Source organism: Dermacentor variabilis, chromosome 4, assembly GCF_050947875.1.
Source record: "Dermacentor variabilis isolate Ectoservices chromosome 4, ASM5094787v1, whole genome shotgun sequence".
In the NCBI taxonomy this organism is placed as follows: Eukaryota; Metazoa; Arthropoda; class Arachnida; order Ixodida; family Ixodidae; genus Dermacentor; species Dermacentor variabilis.
In genome coordinates, this window is record NC_134571.1 from 50,667,519 (window position 1) to 50,687,363 (window position 19,845).

General features: G+C 46.2%; 1 protein-coding gene across 1 annotated transcript in view; it reads left to right on the plus strand.

Moving 5' to 3' along the window:
* The first annotated feature begins 4,942 nt into the window (after nucleotides 1-4,942).
* LOC142578195 (cytochrome P450 2A13-like) overlaps nucleotides 4,943-19,845 on the plus strand; it is a 51,872-nt gene continuing 36,969 nt past the window's right edge. Inside the window, exons 1-4 of the mRNA XM_075687597.1 lie at nucleotides 4,943-5,071; nucleotides 6,509-6,732; nucleotides 15,442-15,543; nucleotides 17,450-17,472. Of these exons, the coding sequence (XP_075543712.1) occupies nucleotides 4,943-5,071; nucleotides 6,509-6,732; nucleotides 15,442-15,543; nucleotides 17,450-17,472 (478 nt within the window). The remainder of the gene's footprint in view (nucleotides 5,072-6,508; nucleotides 6,733-15,441; nucleotides 15,544-17,449; nucleotides 17,473-19,845) is intronic.

Below are 19,845 nucleotides of genomic sequence, written 5' to 3' on the forward strand. Positions count from 1 at the left end.
CCACCATCCTACACAGCTTTATTACTGCCTCAATGTAGGTCGTGCAGGTTTCGCCTGGTACTTGCGCACGTTGCAGTACCGTCTGTTCTGCCCTTTTCTTTTTCGTCGCGGAGTCACCGAATCGCTCTTTGATTTCCGAAACAGATCTTCCCCATGTTGTGAATGTTTCCTCGTGGTTGTCGAACCACACCAATGAAGTATCGGTTAGAAAGAACACGACGTTCGAAAGCTGAGAAGCGCTGTTCCACCTGTTGGCGGCACTCACCCGGTGATAATGGATGAGCCATTCCTCGACGTCTTCGTCCGATCTTCCGGCGAAGGGACGCGCATCTCTCAGTTGCAGAGCAGAACTTGGGGCAGCAGTCGGAATGGGCCGCTGTTCGTCTGCGTCGTGGGACATATTCAACTCCGGTAGATTCGGTGGGGGTCCAGCAAGGCGATGGCTCTGTCGAAGAACTTGTGGTTCAGCCTCCGTCTTCGGGTGTCGAGTCCGCAGCACCTTTCACCACAACTGTTACGAGGAGTTGCGAAGAAATGGTTTTATTTACAGGAGAATTGGACGATGATGGTAGCGTGATCGTAGCGCAGCCCGGCCTCTCTAACTCCTCGTTTTCTTCGTCCTCTCTTTCTTCTCTTCTTGTCCGTGCCTTTCGTGTCTGTTACAATGTGTTGCGAGAACTGAAAAACAGTCGCTTCCTGATTTCTTCATTCAGTAACCTGCCGCGTGCATCGGCATTGTGATGCCCTTTCGTCGATACGTGGTGCCGGCCCGTACTGACACAACGACATGACCCGAAATGTAGTATCCTTATGCCATTTCTTAAAAAGATCACTATTTGTGTAAATCAGCGTTTTTGGTTGAAACCAAGAAAAAAATATTCAACGGTAGGTATCATTTTTGTCCGGCATTTGAGTTCCAGCTGAAAAGAGTCGGTGAAAGCAAATTTACAATAAAGCTAAGGCGACCCACAATCTGCACACAGCCGCAAGCCTACATGCGCTCCACTGAGAATAACCTGCCAAAGTTAAGGTCATGTGTCAGCTGGCCGTTCAAGCAATCTTTACTTTTTTTCGTTTCTGCATCCATTCTGCCTGCGTCTGCGGCAAAAACGTGAAGTGGGATGGTGGTGGTGGTGGTGGTGAATTGTAGCAGCAGGTGGGTTTAGCCTGGCGAACAAGTCCGGCAATTGCTCCAGGCAGATAGATAAACAGAAATTGGTGGATGCAGGTGGTAGCGTAATGGTTAGCGTGCCCATTTCCCAAATGCAAGATGGAGCATTTGGGAGATGGGCTCGAATCTCGGTGGTTTGTTTGTGAAGACAGCTTTCTGTGGTCTCTGGTGACTGCGAAGCTCAGAATGAGGCGGCATCCTGACGACAACGGTCGCCGTCAACGTAACAGAATAAGCGGGCGTGCAAGGTCACGTCTAAAGCCGAAAGCACATTCGGAGGAAATACACTATACTCTTGCCGACAAAAAAAAACGTGATGAGTAACGAGCGGTGTTGTTGAGCGAGGCTGTAGACGGATAATGTCACCATAGACAGGACAACGCTCCCATCCTGGTGCTCAGCGGAAATATACGTCGACAGTGTGTCAATTAGCGTGTAATTGATACTTCATTAAGGTCGTTGCGTGTTTGTGTTGTGTCTAGCAGGAGCTAGTAGCGTAAGAGATGACACTGGAGAGAAGGCGGTGAGCGAAGTCCGCGAAAAGTAATTGAGGATAGCCATATAGAACGTCGACGCCATGTTGAATATAGCCTGCGACTTCAGTTGCTCAGCCGCCAGAAAGGCTTGTGTCGTAGCATACCGCTGGGCGTATTTGGTAACCACAGCGATAAACACACATTTTGCGGAAGTAAACAGAGGAAAGGGACGTAGTGAGTTGGCCGCCCTTTTCGAGCTCTGGCATAGTTTGAAAAATGAATGTGGGGAAGTATGACGCACAAAATAGTATATGTCAACCCAAACGAATCAGCGTGGTCATACTTGCGCGACACGCCATGGTGGCCTGCCACCAATACATCATGAACTTGCAGTGATGAGAGTTTTCATTGCGTACTTGAGAATAAAAACGAGCACGTCAGAGACGTCCGAGGGACATTTCTAGGGTACAAGAGCACAACCCCCCCCCCCCAAAAAAAAATCACGAATATAAGCTTACGAATATGGGCGTCGTAAGATCGAGCACTTCGGCGCTTGTTGATCTTCTTTAGGATCACGTCAGCATTTCATTCAGCGTTTCTTTCTGAGAAAAAGAGTTGAAGGCGCCCGTTTATTTGCATCACAATGGCAGGCGTAACCAGGCAAACATTGACAGCATTTCATTAGAGAGTGCCTGCGTACTCTGTGGAGATTACGCATGACAATGACATCAAACGCAGAAAGCTTTGCTTACATCGATTCGCACATACATAGGATTCGCATAATTTTTTCACTCATTGAATACAGTGCATTCTACGGTGTCATTCTTCGACAAAACAGATGGTACCGATTTTCGCGTAATGAGGATTGGAACAAATTGTCTCACCTTCCGGCTGTCACCTTTCTCCTACTGCCAACATTCCTTCCCCTCCGTAGTTGCTTAGCTCTTATTGGGTTCGGCTGCTAATCACGAGGTCTCGAGATCGAATCCCAACCACGGCAGCGGTATTTCAATGGGTGTGAAATGCGAAAACCCGCGTACTTAGGGCTAGGCACACGTTAAAAAATCCCAAGTGGTCTAAATTATTCTCGAATCCTCCACTACGGTGTGCCTCCTAATGAAATCGTGGTTTTGGCAAGTAAAACCTCATAATGTGTTATGTAACATTCGTTAAGGATGTCCTGGGCAGTCGCACAACTCTTGAGTACAATTAAGTGTCAGGAGTTGTGCGCGAGGTCTTTGAGTATGTGGATAGCCTTTATGGCGTTCGATAGCTGCTAGTCTACATTGCGGCTATATAATAAAGGCGGAACGGCAACATGGTAGAGAATGGGGAGAACACACAAATCCCGCATATATTACTGCACAATAATTTTAAATATCGTTCTTGCTTCACGCACGTGGACAACCGCCATAGGAGACTACTTTGGAAACTAACTGCAAGTACTGTATATGTCGTACCCAATGGTGTACCTGGCCTGGTGGCCAGTAAATGGAGACGTAATATTGCGAACAGCTTCGGCTATAGCGTGCTAACGGACAACGACACAAACTGAAGTGACTAGTGCAAGAGTGGACAGGGAACACTAAAGACGCTACAAGGACAAGCGCCCAGTTGGATGTTTGCGCGCTTATCCTTGTCGCCTCTAGTGTCCCGTGTCCACTCTTGCCCTAGTCACTTTAGCATGGAATACCAACTAGCCCGGTCTCACAGCCTGCGACGACACAGGGACAGTTTGCGCAACTCTTGTATCGTGACTTTTGTGTTAAGGTGAAAAACCAACTTATCCATGCATATGTCTTAATGCTTAAGCACATCTAGATTTGCAGCTGCGGCGGTGGCCCATGTGTGCGCATTGCAATGTCGCTAGTGAAATAATTTTGTGCACCTTAACGAATTCGATAGTGGAAAATCAAAATCCGTCCACGACGGCGTCTCTAGTAGGCGCTGTGCGATGTTCGGACGTTAACAATGTATGCCGACTGAAGAAAGGCTGTCCCGAAGTACTTCTGACGATTAGGCTAGCTTCTTTACTCCGTAGAATGAAAAAAAGAAAAGGAAAAGAAAAAGAAAAGAAAGAACCGCATCAAAAGCCCAGAATCAACCATTGCTCGTCGCGACTAAACGCTCTTAGGATGACGAGTAATTTCTAGGCGACGAGCGAATACGCTTGATCAAGAACACTGATAACACCGGCGGGACAAGCATTGTGGCGAAGTTCAATGCGCAGGGAAAGCTTTTATTTTTGTTTATTTTGTTTGGTTGACGTCATCACGCGTCACCGCGGGAAGTTTGAAAAGTTTAAGGTTAGTACGCCACGTGGTGGCACTCACGCGAACTAAACCCTCATGTCCAGAAAAGCTGGATACGCACCCAATCGCAGCAATTGCTACAAAGAACCCATACGGGTTTCTCGAAAGAAGAGCCCCGCAGTTGAAGAAAAATTCTTCCTGTTCTGGGACTCCAACCTAGGGCCAACGCCTTTCCGGGACAGCCGCTCTGCCATCTGAGCTAATCAGGCGACTCGAAGAAGGCCGAGCGAAGTCGAATTTGTCAGCAACTCCAAGCGAAGGCAAGAGTTTGACGTAATAGTTCTGCGGAAAGCCGCAAGGTGGAGAGAAGTAACTATTTAAGGGGAAAATCAACGGTTACGGAATTAATTAAGAGTTTCTTTCGAGAAACCCGTATGGGTTTCCTTTGTAGCAATCACTACGATTGGGTGCATGTGTCATTTTCTCTTAATTACTTCTCTCCACCTCACGGGTTTCCGCAGAACTATTACGTCAAGCTTTCTTCCATTTGAAATTTCTCAGCAGCAGCTGCTTTTCCATCTGATTCTCATTTATGCTCTTTTTTTCTTCAAATAAAACCTCGTCATGGGCTTGGAAAGATTCAGCTGTTATTTTTCGGATGTAATTTAATGCCGCTTCCCCTTCCAGTTTGTTTCCATCTTCGTCTAGGATATGTATTGACTTCCTGCCTAATAATTGTATGTGGTTCCAAAACATTCTAGTTGCGTCCTTCTTTTTCTCTCGTATTTCTGACAACCAACGTTCACTTTGGCTTTAACCTTTGCTTGAACCATAGCTTCTTTTTCTCCTGGTATATTCCCCATTTCCTGTCCAATTCATCCTGCGCCAACTGCGCGTCTTTTGCCTGCTTATGCTCTCGTGATGCTTTCAGTCATTCATCGATGGCTCCTCGTACATCCCCGTTCCACCAGCTTTTCGGTTTACTCTCTCCGTTCCAACAAACGTGTTACATCTCTTTCCGCGTTTCTCTCGTCATTACACGTATGGTATCTTCGACGGGTCGCCTCCATCACCCGAAGTACAGAGTCCGACAGATACGACGTTCCACGAACTCAGAGGTTGAGGACAAGCGCGAAAGCCGAACGTGGGACTCGCTCTCGGAGGAGGAAATGGTACATGCGTAACAACGTTACTATTGCTATGTTTCGCCTATGGAAACCTCCAAGCGCTGTCCGGAAAACCGGCAGACGCGCCGGTGGGACGGATGTTCGTCGAGACGCGAGCATGCAGTGGTCAAGGTTGCCTAGGTTACGGTAGACCGTCACCAGCACCGGCAACGCTGTGTTGTGATGACGTTGCGGGAAGCGCTTTCAATCTCGACGACATATTAAGGGCAATTCTAGCCTAACATCTCTTTTGCGAAGATGGGCTCAGTTTCCATCATCCTTCCTTTGTGGCAGCTAGCGCGTTGAGACGCAATGTCGCACTGCGCCGCGTTCAGAATCGGTCTAGGCCGTAATGCAGCAGATTACAGCTTTTATTTATTTTTTTTGTTGCCCGGCGTACAATCGGTGGTCATGCCATGAACGTTACCGTCATACAGTCGTCGACGCTGTAGTCTTGCTTTCGTCGTCGCTCATGGGCGCTTGAGTCACACACACAATCGCTCGCCTTACACAAACATGCTGCGTCATCTGCAAAAGCCTTGCAGAACCGCAAATGGTGCTACATAGCCAGCTACGTGCAAAAGTGTTCGCATAACATTCCTTCTCGCGGAATCTGCATATTCTTTTCATAATGCAGTTTTTGTGAGGACAAGAGTAGTAGTGCCAATAATTATTATACCAGTGGTAATGATTACGATAATGAGGGTGTCCTTAGGACAATGACAAGTGCCCACTGTCGAGTAGTTGGCACTCGGGCGGCATGTGACAAATAAACTTTGAGAGCTCTTAGAATTTGAATATTTTATGCGATGCTTATAAAAAGAAAGCCCAATTTTGTCAAGCATTAGCCTCCTCGTGTTTCTGTTGCTTTCCCGTACTACTCTATGGTGCTCACTATCTTCTTTCCTCTCGTGAAAAATTATTAACCGCTCTCATGTATCTTTTAATCCCGGAAAGCAATATTTATTTATTTATTTATTTATTTATTTATTTATTTATTTATTTATTTATTTATTTATTTATTTATTTATTTATTTAAAGACAGAAACACTTGGCAGTCTGTGTCCCTGTTTCTCTCGCAAACTGTTTGCGAAAGCGCATAGCGCCATTTCATGTCCTCACATTCTAATTGTCGCACTGTTTTATATAGGTGTATTCTATATCGGTGTATTTATTTTCTATCCCTCCTTCCATTAAACAGTTGTGAGTAGCGCTTGTCCTTGTCCGTCTTGTTTTCTGTGGTCTTATTCGCGCTCAGTTACTACTTCAAATATCGGTGTACCGGAATTGCCAACCGATGTGCTCGAACGGTCATTAATTTCATTTCAATGGTTGACTGTTGAGAAGACTTCATCATCTGAACTTCTTTTGTGTGTTTAAGCTGAACCTTTCTCGTGTGCGTATCAGCAGCCAAACTGACTGAAGAAATTTCCTCTCACGCAGGCTACGACCATGGACTGTCTAGCAGTGGCAGGCAGCCTGTTGGTGGCCTCACTTCTTTATTTCGTACTGCAGCGATGGCTGCTCGGAAACCGAACCCCGCACGGGTCGAGGCTGCCTCCGGGTCCTCCGGGTTATCCACTAGTGGGTCACCCGCAGTTCATGCGCAAGGACTTCCACTGCAACCAGGCCATGAAGTGGGCCAAGCAGTACGGACCCATATACAGGTAGGCTGAGCCAATGATACACAGGTAGCCTAGCTCAAGCTTTAGCTCAAGCTCAAGCCCCATTGATAGCGTCGCAGAGTAGTCTCAACAACACTCGATTTGAGATTAGCTTCTGTTTGAGCGTGCAGAGTCATTTCCGCGTCCCTGCCTGTTTTCTACCCCAGGCCTCTTCACCATCTATATAGTGGTTTTCTTAAATTATAGAGTTACGGAGGCGTGGTTAAAAACGGGTAGCAAACTCGCTTTAATCGACCCGCCGAAGGACCGGAATTGGAATTCAGTTGTTTCACTATCCTAACCTTCCTTTCAACAGCCACTAATAATTTCCTTCTTATCTTATAACGATATGCAGATTGCTTCAGAAGCAGCTCAATCTCACACAATTCAACTCTGCAGAAAAGGATAATCGATGAGAACACATTCCAGCTCTTCTTTCGGGCACACACGTGAGAGGCTATCTCACTTGCACGCAAACCGCGGCTTCAATATGCCATGTACAACAGGGTTGCACTTCTGGGTCACTTGTTTCTTGGTCACTCGTCCTTGACTTTTGCTAGGAGCTGGCTGGCTGCCCTAAACCGCTTTCATTACTAAATGAAATGGCTGGTATTGCCATGTGCCGCATGAGAAGAACACCGACCACCTGTTGGGAAAATGTACCTGGTTTGACTTGCAAAGACAATGCATCTTGAATGCATTAGGGTAGCCGCTAGATGCACCGTTTTTCCACTTAGAAAGTACTCGAACATCGGTGACACGGCTTGTCCCACGAGGATTGAAAGACACTTCTGTTTCTCCTTTTATAATGAATGATCTGTGCGAACTGTATGACGCAGTTCTTGGCAGTGTGTACACTAACATCACCTTTTCATTATTCTGTATTATCATACCTATCTTTATATATATATATATATATATATATATATATATATATATATATATATATATATATATATATATAAAATAAATTTAAATAATTAAATTAATTATTGAATTAATTTAATTAATTAATTAAAGTGAATTAATTTTAAATAATTTATATATAAAATACATAATATATTGCTACGGCATGAGCCGGGCGAGGAGAAGAGGAGGAAGACGCTATCTGGCGCAGCCTCGGGACGCCATATTGACTTCACCACCAACCTCGTCCCTTAAATAAAGCCGGTTAAACATTAACCGTAACAGTCTTGTGGTGGAGGTGCGGGGTACTTCGACTAAGACGACGGAGCTGCTGCAGCAAGTGCCCCGCCGGAGCCGACGCCTCGCTCGACTGCCTCCGACACCACTTGAGATCCCGATGTCCCACAGCGGCGACCAACAGCCTTCTCTGACTGCTCCAGTGGGAAGAACCGGCGCCTGGAGGCATCAGATGGAGCCCCACTCTTTCTCAGGAAAATTCGGCGAGGACGTGGAGAAATGGCTCACCCACTACAACCGTGTGAGCAAGTACAACGGCATGAACTCCACGGCTCAGCTCGACAATGTGGTTCTGTTCCTCACAGACACTGCACTAGTGTGGTTCGAGAACCATGAAGATACCTTCACAAGAAGGGAAAGCTTCGTTACTGACCTCACAGAGTGCTTTGGTGACTCCACCACGAAAAGGAAGCGGGCGGAGCAGACATTGCTTCAGCGTGCTCAAGTCCCAGGTGAAACATGTACTACGTACATAGAGCCGATCCTGAAGCTTTGCAAAACGGTCAATCCTCGAATGTCCGAAGAGGACAAAGTTGGACACCTTCTCAAAGGCATAGCCGAGTATGTTTACAATTATTTAATCGGAAAGGACAGCCTCGCCTCGGTCGCCGACCTCATCAAGCATTGCCGCACATTTGAGGCCTTGAAGCTGCGCCGTATCACGCCAAAGTTCGGCAGGTTAGCGAATGTCACAGCGGTGGCAAGCGTTGACGATAACGACAACTACAGTTTTCAATTTGACCTTGCGGCAACTATAAGGCAAATCGTCCACGAAGAAATTAACGACACACCAAAGGGGCGGATTTCGAACAGCTTGGTTGCGCTTGCAACCAACCTCAAGAACATGCATCTGCTGTGTCTGCATTGTCTGCCATGCCAGGCGTTGCAGACTGTCGAGTCGATCAGCTGCGACAGCACCGACGTACCTTTCCCGAGACATGACGCACAATCAACCACTCGTCGAGCTACCACCACGAATCGGAATTCGAAAGATCGCGTTTATTATTCGCAGCGTCCCAGGGTTGACCCCGAGGCTGAGGACGTCGATCGCGCATCGCCTGTATGTTACAGCTGTGGCGCCTCAGGACACATTGCTCGTTTTTGTGGCCGGCGCCGACAGACAACAACATATACCCCACCACCAACTTGGCCTAATTTTGAACGTAACAGGTATGACGACCGTCGGCCGACAGACCCTGATACTGCAAACACCGCAGGAACGCCATCCCGGAATACATATAGTAGAAGGAGTGGCTCGCCAGCTTCAGACCGCAGCCTGACGCCCCCAACCAGTCGCCAACGCCGTTCACTGTCACCACGGCGACGTGCTACGTCACCACCGCCGTCGGAAAACTAGCCGGCTAGGCCGATGGAGGTAAGGTCGCCGGACAGTCTGCGTCTCTGCGAAACACTCCTTTGCCTGTTATGATGGTGAAGAACAAAGTGCGTGAGTTAATTGATAGTATACCTGCAACAGCATTAGTAGATACTGGTGCTACCGTTTCCGTCATGGGTGTGACTTTCAAAGAGAGGCTGCGTCGGAAAGTTACGTTCCCTTTAAATGATGTGTGACGTTTCGTGGTGTCAGTGGAGAGTGCCTAGTTCCTCTTGGTATTTGTGTTGCAAATGTTTTATTTGGAGGAGAAGATCTTAAAACAGAACTTCTCGTGCTACCGCAGTGCACTCATGATGTGATTCTCGGGATTGACTTTCTTCAGGAATGTGGTGCATCCGTTAACTGTGGCACAGGCGAAATTACTTTGAATAGCGCGCTTCTCGCCACCCTTGCCGACACATCCTTACCAGAGAAAAACTATTGTGTCGTTTTGAAAGATTTGCTGCTACCGCCTTGGTCGCTGTCACGTATCCCTGTCAATTTCGCTGCTGCCTACCTTTCATCGTTTGACGCGCGAGTCCAGCCACTTACGTCGAGCTGCGCAAAGAAAGATGTACTTGTACCACGCTCCCTCGTGAGAGTAGTGAATGGCGCCTCAAATTTGTGGGCTTTCAATTGTTCTTGCGTCCCTGCTGTTCTCCCGCGTGTTATGAAGCTCGCTGAATTTGACGAGATTACTTACGGCTCCATTACGGTTCTAAGCGAGGAGGAGCAGTCTCATACTAGCGATCCTCACCGAAGCACTTCTGAAGAGCAGATCTTACGGATGATCAACAAGGCGCTGCCCTCACATGAGCGCCACGCTCTCGCACAAGTTTTGTGGGCACATCTTTCTGTGTTTGATTTCGCACAAGACGACAAGCAGGCTTCACTCCGACGTTCTCGTGCTCGCCACAGAATTGACAACGGATCAGCGCACCCCGTTCGGCAAAAGCCTTACCGCGTTTCTTCAAAGGAGAGGACAGTTATCGCTGAACAGGTGAAAGACATGCTACGGAAAAGTGCTGTTCAAGACTCCTCTAGTCCGTGGGCAGCACCAATAATCTTAGTAAAGAAGAAGGATGGATCGTGGCGGTTCTGCGTTGATTACAGGAAACTTAATGCGGTCACCACAAAGGATGTGTATTCGCTTCCTAGAATTGATGATGTCATCGATTGTCTACATTCCGCTGCCTGCTTTTCATCACTGGATTTGTGATCGGGGTATTGGCAGATGCACATACACCCAGACGATAACGAGAAAACGGCCTTCCTGACACCAGACGGTATTTATGAATTTAAAGTTATGCCGTTCGGCCTTTGTAATGCACCAGCAACATTCGAACGATTCATGGATGCTATCCTCCGATGACTTAAATGAGAAATTTGTTTGTGGTACCTCCATGATGTGGTGATTTTTGGCAACACATTGAATGAGCATAACAGCCGTCTCAGTCTTGTTCTGGATTGAGTAAAAAGAAGCCGGTTTGACCCTAAATTCCCAGTAATGTCGTTTCGGGGAAACCGAGACGTTAGTATTTGGGCATCGGGTCGAGAAAAACGGTGTGAGGCCAGATCCACGGAAGATTGAGGCAGTCAGCTCCTTCGAAGCACCGAAGTCAGTGCGGGAGTCGAGGAGTTTCTTGGGCCTGTGCTCATATTTTCGTCGCTTCGTCCCAAGATTCGCCGACGTGGTGTACCCCCTAACATGTCTTCTCTAAAAAGCCGTCCCTTTCAACTGCACATCGGCTTTCGACGGCGCGTTCCGCCAGCTAAAATTTCAACTAACGTCAGGGCCCATATTACGTCACTTCGATGCATCCTCGCCTACGGAAGCGCACGCTGATGCCAGTGGCGTCGGCATCGGTGCCGTACTAGTGCAACGTCATCAAGGAGCTGAACACGTTGTGGCTTATGCTAGTCGCTCTTTGACTAAGACGGAACGCAGTTACACTGTGACCGAGCAAGAATGCTTGGCATCTGTTTTCGCTGTCCACAAGTTTGTGCCTTATATCTACGGATGCCCGTTCACTATCGTTACTGACCACCACGCTTGTAGAACGTATGAACATAATAATAATAATATTTGGGGTTTTACGTGCCAAAACCACTTTCTGATTATGAGGCACGCCGTAGTGGAGGACTCCGGAAATTTTGACCACCTGGGGTTCTTTAACGTGCACCTAAATCTAAGCACACGGGTGTTTTCGCATTTCGCCCCCATCGAAATGCGGCCGCCGTGGCCGGGATAACGTATGAACAGAACTCTAACTAACGTGCTCGCCATGTACGCATCTTCCGATCACAGAGACTGCGACGACGTGCTCCCCTTCATCACCTATGCTTATAAACCTGCAAAGCATGAGACAACCGATTGCAGTCCTTTTTATCTCCTTTACTCACGTACACCGCTAAGCTGCAGTGACACTATACTAGCGTTTGACTTTCACAGCGAGTACTCTGTTGCCGAGACGCTTTGGCTTGCCGAAGAAGCCCGGCGTATTGCTCGTCTTCGTACAGTGGCATCGCAACACCGCTCGAAAGAGCGCTATGACAGCCGACACCAGTCTGTCTCGTACGCCAAAGGAGACTTTGTGTGGTTGTGGAGTCCGGAACGTAAACGTGGCTTATGCGAAATGTTTTTTACCGCAGTACACGGGCCCATTCGTCATTGCAGATCGCTTGAGTGACTTGACGGACGTGGTGACACGCTTGACGTCCGCTGGTCGTTGGTCTAGCCAGACCCAATTAGTGCATGTTGCTCGTCTTCAGCAGTTTCACCCTACGCTTAATAGAAATAGGGGGAAAAACTAGTATTGAGTAATTATTTTTGAACCACCTATTCAACCTACACACATCAACTTTCGGTACAGGTCAACCATAACCCCGCCCTTACAAAGGCTGTTTCACGTAACCTGTGCCAAGGATTTTAAAAAAGTGGTTTAGCCGCAGCTGAATGAAACCAAAGGCATATATATGGTTTGTCGTCATGTGGCGCTCCTTAGAGCGTTTTTTTATGTTCCACTTAATTAATTAACTAAGATGAATTATGAAAGCTTTTTTAATATTCACTTTATTGCCAAGTGCATATCGTTTCGTTGTAGAGGGAGTTCGGAAACGACCGACGCAATTTTTTTTTGAAACATTCATGCTGCGTGGTGATATTTTTCGGCGTTTAATGAAAGCCCGCGAAATATGAAATAAAACCACGTGACTGCGCTCGTGCGCTATTGTACTGCAGCGCTTTCAACCGCGGTTCGAGCGAAAGAACCGTGCGCGCGGACCGCGCCGAAGTGAGCGGTCGCGGCTGTCGCCAAGGATGCTCACAGTGCGTGAGAATCTTTGGCGGTGGCACACGGAAAGGAAGCGCCGTCGTCTCCGGTGAGCGATAAGCACGGCGCATGGTTGAGAGCGATGCGGTACCATAGCGCACGAGCGCAGTCACGTGCGTTTATTTCATAATGAATCTGAACCCTCTCTACAACACAACGAAACGTACTTGGCCCTGAAGTGAATATTAAAGATTGTGCCTAATTCATCTTAGTTAATGACCTAATTAAGTGGAATAAAAAAGGCACTCTAAGGAGAGCCACATAACGGCAAACCATATGCCGTTGGTTTCATTCAGCTGCGGCTAACCACTTCTTTCTTTTAAATCACCGGCACAAATTACGTGAAACACCTTGTATATGTACTCCAAGTATAAACTTGCTGCCTCCTTGGATTCTCCCAGGGCAGTGGGGAAGCTTTGTAAGCGTTTGATATGGTTTGAAATACAAGCGTCTAAACAATAGTTCAGCAATTTTCGTTTAACCCCAAATTAACTCACATACTTAAAGATTTGGCAGCATACGTACCTCGCCTAACACAACCCCAGTTGCACTTAAATGTAAACTCGGTGAATGATGCAGTTCTTTCAGGGCACTGTGAAACCACGCATATGAAGTTTTTGAGCGCTTCTGGTGGCCCTACCAGCTTCGCTGTAAAACCTTCAATTTTCGCTCAGCACTTGTGCCGTCTTTTGAATCGGCCAAATCGTTTGCACTGTTTTCAATATGGAACCTAACGAACTAGCGCAATTAGGCTAACATTTTACTTGTCGCAAGTTCCTCAACATGGTCTCGCTTACGTGAAAGGTTTCGCAACATTCCATCAAACTGTCGCGTAGGGAGGAGAAAGACAAGAGGAAATTCAGGAAGGTCAATTAGACATAGATTCGGTCTGCTAGCTTAGGCTGGGCGAAGAGGGTTAAGTGATCAAATGAAAGAAAAACAGTTTCCCAGAAAGCACCAACCATGATTGTCAATGGAAGTGAATAGTCCGAATGAACGAACCAACCAACCAACCAACGAATGAGCAAACGAACGAATGAACGAACGAATGAACGAACGAGCACGCGAGAGAACGAGCGTGTCAGCGAACAAAGAACGTTTCCTTTTCCGAATCCAACCATCGACCAACCATGATAATAACCAAAAGAACCAAAGAAAGTTATCCGCTTTAAGTAGGAGAGAGGGTAGAAATAAGTAGTGAAGAGAGTATGTCAGGGACAGAGTAGCAATGCTTGCACGTCTACAGTCCTTCACAAAGCTGCAATCCTCCGTTTCATCTGTAATAATGCGATCGTTACTTTGGAAGCTATCGACGCATATGACCATGGTCCAAGAATGTTTGGCCGGAATACGGTCATAGATTTAGTGGTTTGGCGTAGTCCGAAGAACTCCACGTGAGACGTTATAACGATGACAAAAGCACAGTATGTGTTCAATTGTCCTTTTAGTGTTGCGCGAGTCACACATGGTATGTCTCTCATTACATTACGGAATGAATAGGATTTCGTAAAATGCACCCTTAACCAGAGGCGTCGCAGGACAGCAAAGTTGCCTCACAGTTCAGAAAATTGTCATGATATTTGCCGCGGGGCCTAGTCTGTGGAGATGTCAGTTTGAGACAATAAGGGTGTTTCAAGAAGCTAGCCTCTTGGTGCGAGGAAACAAACGAAGACTCGTCGCAGCGTCTCTTCTGCCCAATAGTATGGGGACCATCTGGGATCCTTTTGGGACTGGCCTGGCAGCATCATTAGCATTGTTGTTACCTACGATGCCGCAATTACGCGGTAGCCAAGGCTTGATGTGCAACTTCTCTTATCTCAGACACGAATTTCTAATGAGTCCTGCGTCGTAAGGCTGACTGGAAACTGTGATGGGCTGTCTTATCGCATTCATAAAAAGCTACCAAGTTTCGAGATCGTGCTTGTAAGTTATAATTAGCAGCAGCACGCAGAGCGGAAAGTTCTGTTCCCGTACGCGCCGACACATGAAACACCTTGAACACGGTTGTAACTAGTAAAGCCAGTATGACAACAGCACCTGGGAATCTGGTAGCGGAGACCATCTGTGCAAATGTGCGTTTCTTACCTATTGGCCTCGATCAATAATAACAGTGTCATCTGTCGTAGGGCCATTGTTGAATGACCGCTCTTCTTCGCAGTTCCAGGCAGCGTGAAGCGTACTTGTGGCTTTCGTAGGCACCGCAGCGGTGACAAAAGTATATCTTCTGGTGTAAAATTCGATGGAAGGTAGACTTAATGAGGTACAAGTTCTGAAAAGCGATGAGCAAAACGGGAACAACATGAAAGCAAGAACCAAAGTTACGACAAGTGGACTTGTCTTATTCAGGGCGACATTTGTCCTCCACTGGATAGTATATATAGGTAGGTTCTTCTAAAGGGGAGAGGGGGTAAGGCGGGTGGGTGACTTAACGACCGATGGTGTATTAACAACGAGGGCGTACAAATGAAAAGAGATGATGTGCTGCTGAACGCCGGTAGAGGAATGTGAGGAAGCGCCGTGTGTCAGCTGGTTGACGTGTCCCTGTATGTTCCTCTTTTCGGGGCAGGGGCCTGGACAAGGGGCGAGAGTGAGGGTGGAATTACCTGCTCCAATTGAGGTCAGTGAAAGTTATGAAAAAGTGGCTTAGGTATCTGTAGCATTCATGAAATCTTCAGGCAAAATGTTCCAATGATATGGCTCTATACGTGTCAAAGCACAACGATAGGTATGGAAAGATTAAACTAAGGCAAGCACCTACCATCTTCCTTGCGCTGTGTGATTTCCTCTCGTTGTTCCCAACAGAATCAAGACAGGCCCTACAGACATGGTTATGCTGAACGACTTCCAGTCGATAAAGAAGTTCCTAACTAAAAGAGAAGTCCTGTACCGTCCAGTCAACTGGTTGTATAGGGGAGCAGTGTACTCAGGTAAGAGTGCGTGTTCGTATACGTCGCTCTTAAATCTGGCCCGATCGTCGCCATCACAAATCACGCTAACATGTCCATCACGGTTCGCAATTAAAGGGATCATCCAGTAATTCTTAAATAAATTCCAGGGGGCATTTCTTATTGGGGACTTCCTACTGCGTTCTCGTATCAAATTCTTGCCTAATGCGCCCCATCAGTAAACATTTCTTATAATTTCAAAGAAAATATTAGTAGAAATGTTAAGTGTTGCTAGTTGGAACATTAACGGTAGATGACTGTGCAGGGGAAGTGCCACGAACATGGGGATAGGGTAAAGAGATAACTGGCACTGTTTAAGCTAAGGCATGGCGTATCCAAAGCTGCCATGTCGTTAAACAGAATACTTCTCAGTTTACTGCAGGTTTTTCTTGGCTTCACTGCTTCTGGATGTGCGCGGCCAGTTGATGCGTCTTGTGACGACAAGAACCAGCTCATCAACAAAGGCCCTTCGTTCTCAAAGCTGTCATCATCCGGCGACGCAACTCTACCGGCCTATCCTTTCAAGTATCTCAGTGTGAGGTCATTGGTTGGCGCCGCTATAAAAGAAGACCGGCGTGATTTCGTCTTCTGTGGGCAAGGCGTATCCAAAGACGCCATGTCGTTAAACAGGATGCTTCTCAGTTTACTGCAGATTTTTCTTGGCTTCGCTGCTTCTGGATGCGCGTGGTCTGTTCATGCGTCTTGTGACGACAAGAACCAGCTCATCAACAAAGGCCCTTCGTTCTCAAAGCTGTCATCATCCGGCGACGCAACTCTACCGGCCTATCCTTTCAAGTATCTCAGTGTGAGGTCATTGGTTGGCGCCGCTATAAAAGAAGACCGGCGTGATTTCGTCTTCTGTGGGCAAGGCGTATCCAAAGACGCCATGTCGTTAAACAGGATGCTTCTCAGTTTACTGCAGATTTTTCTTGGCTTCGCTGCTTCTGGATGCACGCGGCCACTTGATGCGTCTTGTGACGACAAGAACCAGCTCATCAACAAAGGTCCTTCGTCTTCAAAACTGTCATCATCCGGCGACGCAACTCTACTGGCCTATCCTTTCAAGAATCTCAGTGTGAGGTCATTGGTTGGCGCCGCTATAAAAGAAGACCGGCGTGATTTCGTCTTCTGTGGGCAAGGCGTATCCAAAGACGCCATGTCGCTAGACGGAATGCTTCTGTGCTTACTGGTTTAGTGCAGTTTAGTCCCCGTCCTAGTTCAATACGTCGTGGTTGCCGAGGCTTAGTGGTTCTGCCGTGCCCACGGCGTTGTTTTGTAACAGCGTATGACTGCTCTGCCATTTGCAAACTACTAATTTGCAGCAATGCCGAGAAAAACCAGGGCCTACGCAGAAGGAACTGTACGAACAACTACTTGAAAATCAGACAGAAATTTGTAAGGAACTATTAGAAATAAAAGCTCGGATTGCGGAACTGAAAGAATAGATGCACGACTTTAGGCGTACTGCGGAAAATATGGTGTTTGAGCGCTTAGTGCCGCATGAAAATACTGATTACATGCCACATTGGGATCGTTTCAACAAGTCGTCACTGTGACCTGAGACTTCACTGCATTCAGAAGAGGAACAAAAGAACAAGGCTGTGAAGGGTATTTTTCACGACAATCTTGAGGTTAAATGCGAATCTGTTGGGCGTATCCATTGAACAGGTAAGCAGGTGGAAAATCGCCCTGTAATAGTACGCCTGCAGGACTCTAAGGAAAAGAACAAATACTGAAAAACGCAAGCTAACTGAAGGGCTTGAATACCTTTATTAAGAAGGATTATACTAAATCAACGTCAAGAAAACGCAGTCTGCTCTGTAACAGCGCAAAGGCCGAGATACGACAAGCAAAAGATCGATAAGGATATATATTCTGGGGACAAAGTGCAAAACATGCGGGTGAAAATGACCAGCGACAAGAACACCACCCCTCAACAGTAAAAAACTTGACGTAATGTGCATGCGCACGACAAGCAACTTTGTCTCCTTAGTTTGAATGCCCGTAGTGTTGGGAATAAAACGAAATCTCTTCAAATTTTACTGCTGCAGTACGATCCTCACATTACCGTAATAACTGAGAAGTGGCTGCATGAACGAGTGAATGATGACGACATTTTCCCGCCTTCCTATACGGCTTTTAGTAAGGACAGGCAATCAAGGGGAGATGGTGCGGCCGTTCTGATCCAACACAGATTTGACACTGCCTTGCTGGAGGACATACCGGGACTTGAATGTATCTGCATTAAAGTAACCTTGTGGGGCCGCTCATTCATTTTATACGCATTATATAGACCGCCGACTCAACTCTTGAATACTTACTAAAATTAAAGGTGCATATGTCTAAATACCAGGGAAACAAAGTTCTTTTCATTAGCGATTTTAATCTGCCTGGAGTAGGCTGAGAACATTTTGAGACCTTTTCAACTAATACCCGTCCTGCAAAAACTCTGTTTGGATTAGTGCTCAAACATAATTTGATACAATTAGTTCATGAACTAACGCATTATCATGGTGCCTCTAAATCTGTTTTAGATTTGGAATTTATTCCTCGTGATTTCGGCACATCCACCGCTGTAATTTTTCAAGGGCTGTCTGATCACTATCTTGTCTCAGCTTCTATTCCCCTGGTGCCGCTTTCGCAAACCATGAACCCGTCCTTTCATATTGGGAAAGTTTATAGACGTGCCCGTGATGCACGCATTATCGACCACCTAGAAACTTGTCTGATAGATTTTGTTGATACCGATGTTTACAGTTTGTGGGACCAATTTAAACACATGTGCTTCTACTGCGTTGAAAACTTTATACCGTTTAAACGTAAGAAGGTGCATTAACATACTCCATGGATGACGAGAAGCATCATTCACCTGAAGCGCAAAGCGAAAAGATTAAAGAAGATATGCATGCTCACCCCAAACTTACATCCGACACTCTAAATCACCTAGCACATAGGGTACATACCTCGAAAGAATACTACTTCAATATGTCACTCCCGAACTTCATAACATATGATCCAAAGAAGTTTCGAAACTATGTCAGCGAAAAAAGAAACCCATAGCACAGATTTTGTCGATAGTTCAATGGTATCTCATCACACCGCCATTGCTCAACACTTCAATGACTACTTCCATAGTGTATTTTCTACCCCTAGTAATTCTCTACCACCAGAAACGTGGACCATGCTGTAAACGCAAACTTCATTTTATATCATGGCGTCATTGCTATGTTGCTTGACTCAAATACTAAAACTTCTTGCGGTCCCGACAATATACCCAACATATATCTTCGTCACTTTGCCGAGTCTGTTACCAAATACTTAGTTATTATTTTTCCTGTCTCTCTGTTATCAGAGGAATTGCCAGATTACTAGAAGTCAGCCCGAGTTGTGCCTATATTCAAGAAAAGCGAACGTCTATTACTACAATATTATCTCCTGATCTCCTTAACATCTTCGTGTTGTAAACCTGTCAAACACATAATAGCTCACAAATTAAACGAATTCTTAGAACAACACTCAGATTTAACAAATCATCAATATGAATTGAGGAAAGGATTTTCTACTGCAACACAATTGGTTACTATAGTTCACAACTTTGCAGCTTGTCCAGACACTAACAGCTAAATTGATGTAACATTCCTAGATTAAAGCAAAGCATTCAATACAGTTCCACACGATAAACTAATTTCCAAGCTTCGGTTGATTGGCGTGCAACAATTAATCATTTCCTGGATTTCTGACTATCCAAACAACCGCAACCAATATGTTCATGTGGGAGAGTAACACTCTGGCTGCCTTCCGGTAAATTCTGGCTTTCCGTAGGGGAGCGTACTTGGCCCGTTACTTTTTTTATACATGTTAATGAAATTGTCAATATGGTTAACACCCCAGTTCAAATTCGTCTATTTGCTGACGATTGTGTTTTGTTTACAGAAGTTACCTGCGTTAGTGACCAATGTGACCTTATCTCTAGCTTAGGCAATGCGTTAAAAGGGTATCAGCAATGGGGAATCCTTCTTAATGCGACTAAGAGTGTCTATCTCCTCATAGCGCGCTAAAAAGCCCCCTTAGACTACACTTACAATTTGGCTGCAGCACCTTTACGGAAAGTAGCCTGCTATAAATATTTAGGTCTAACATTAACGAGTTACTTATCATGGAACTTGAACATAAATATCATCTGCTCTGCCGCTTTCTGGAAACTATGCCTTCTGCGCCACAAACTCAAGACTGCTCCGCCTATTGTTAAACTATTCTCTTA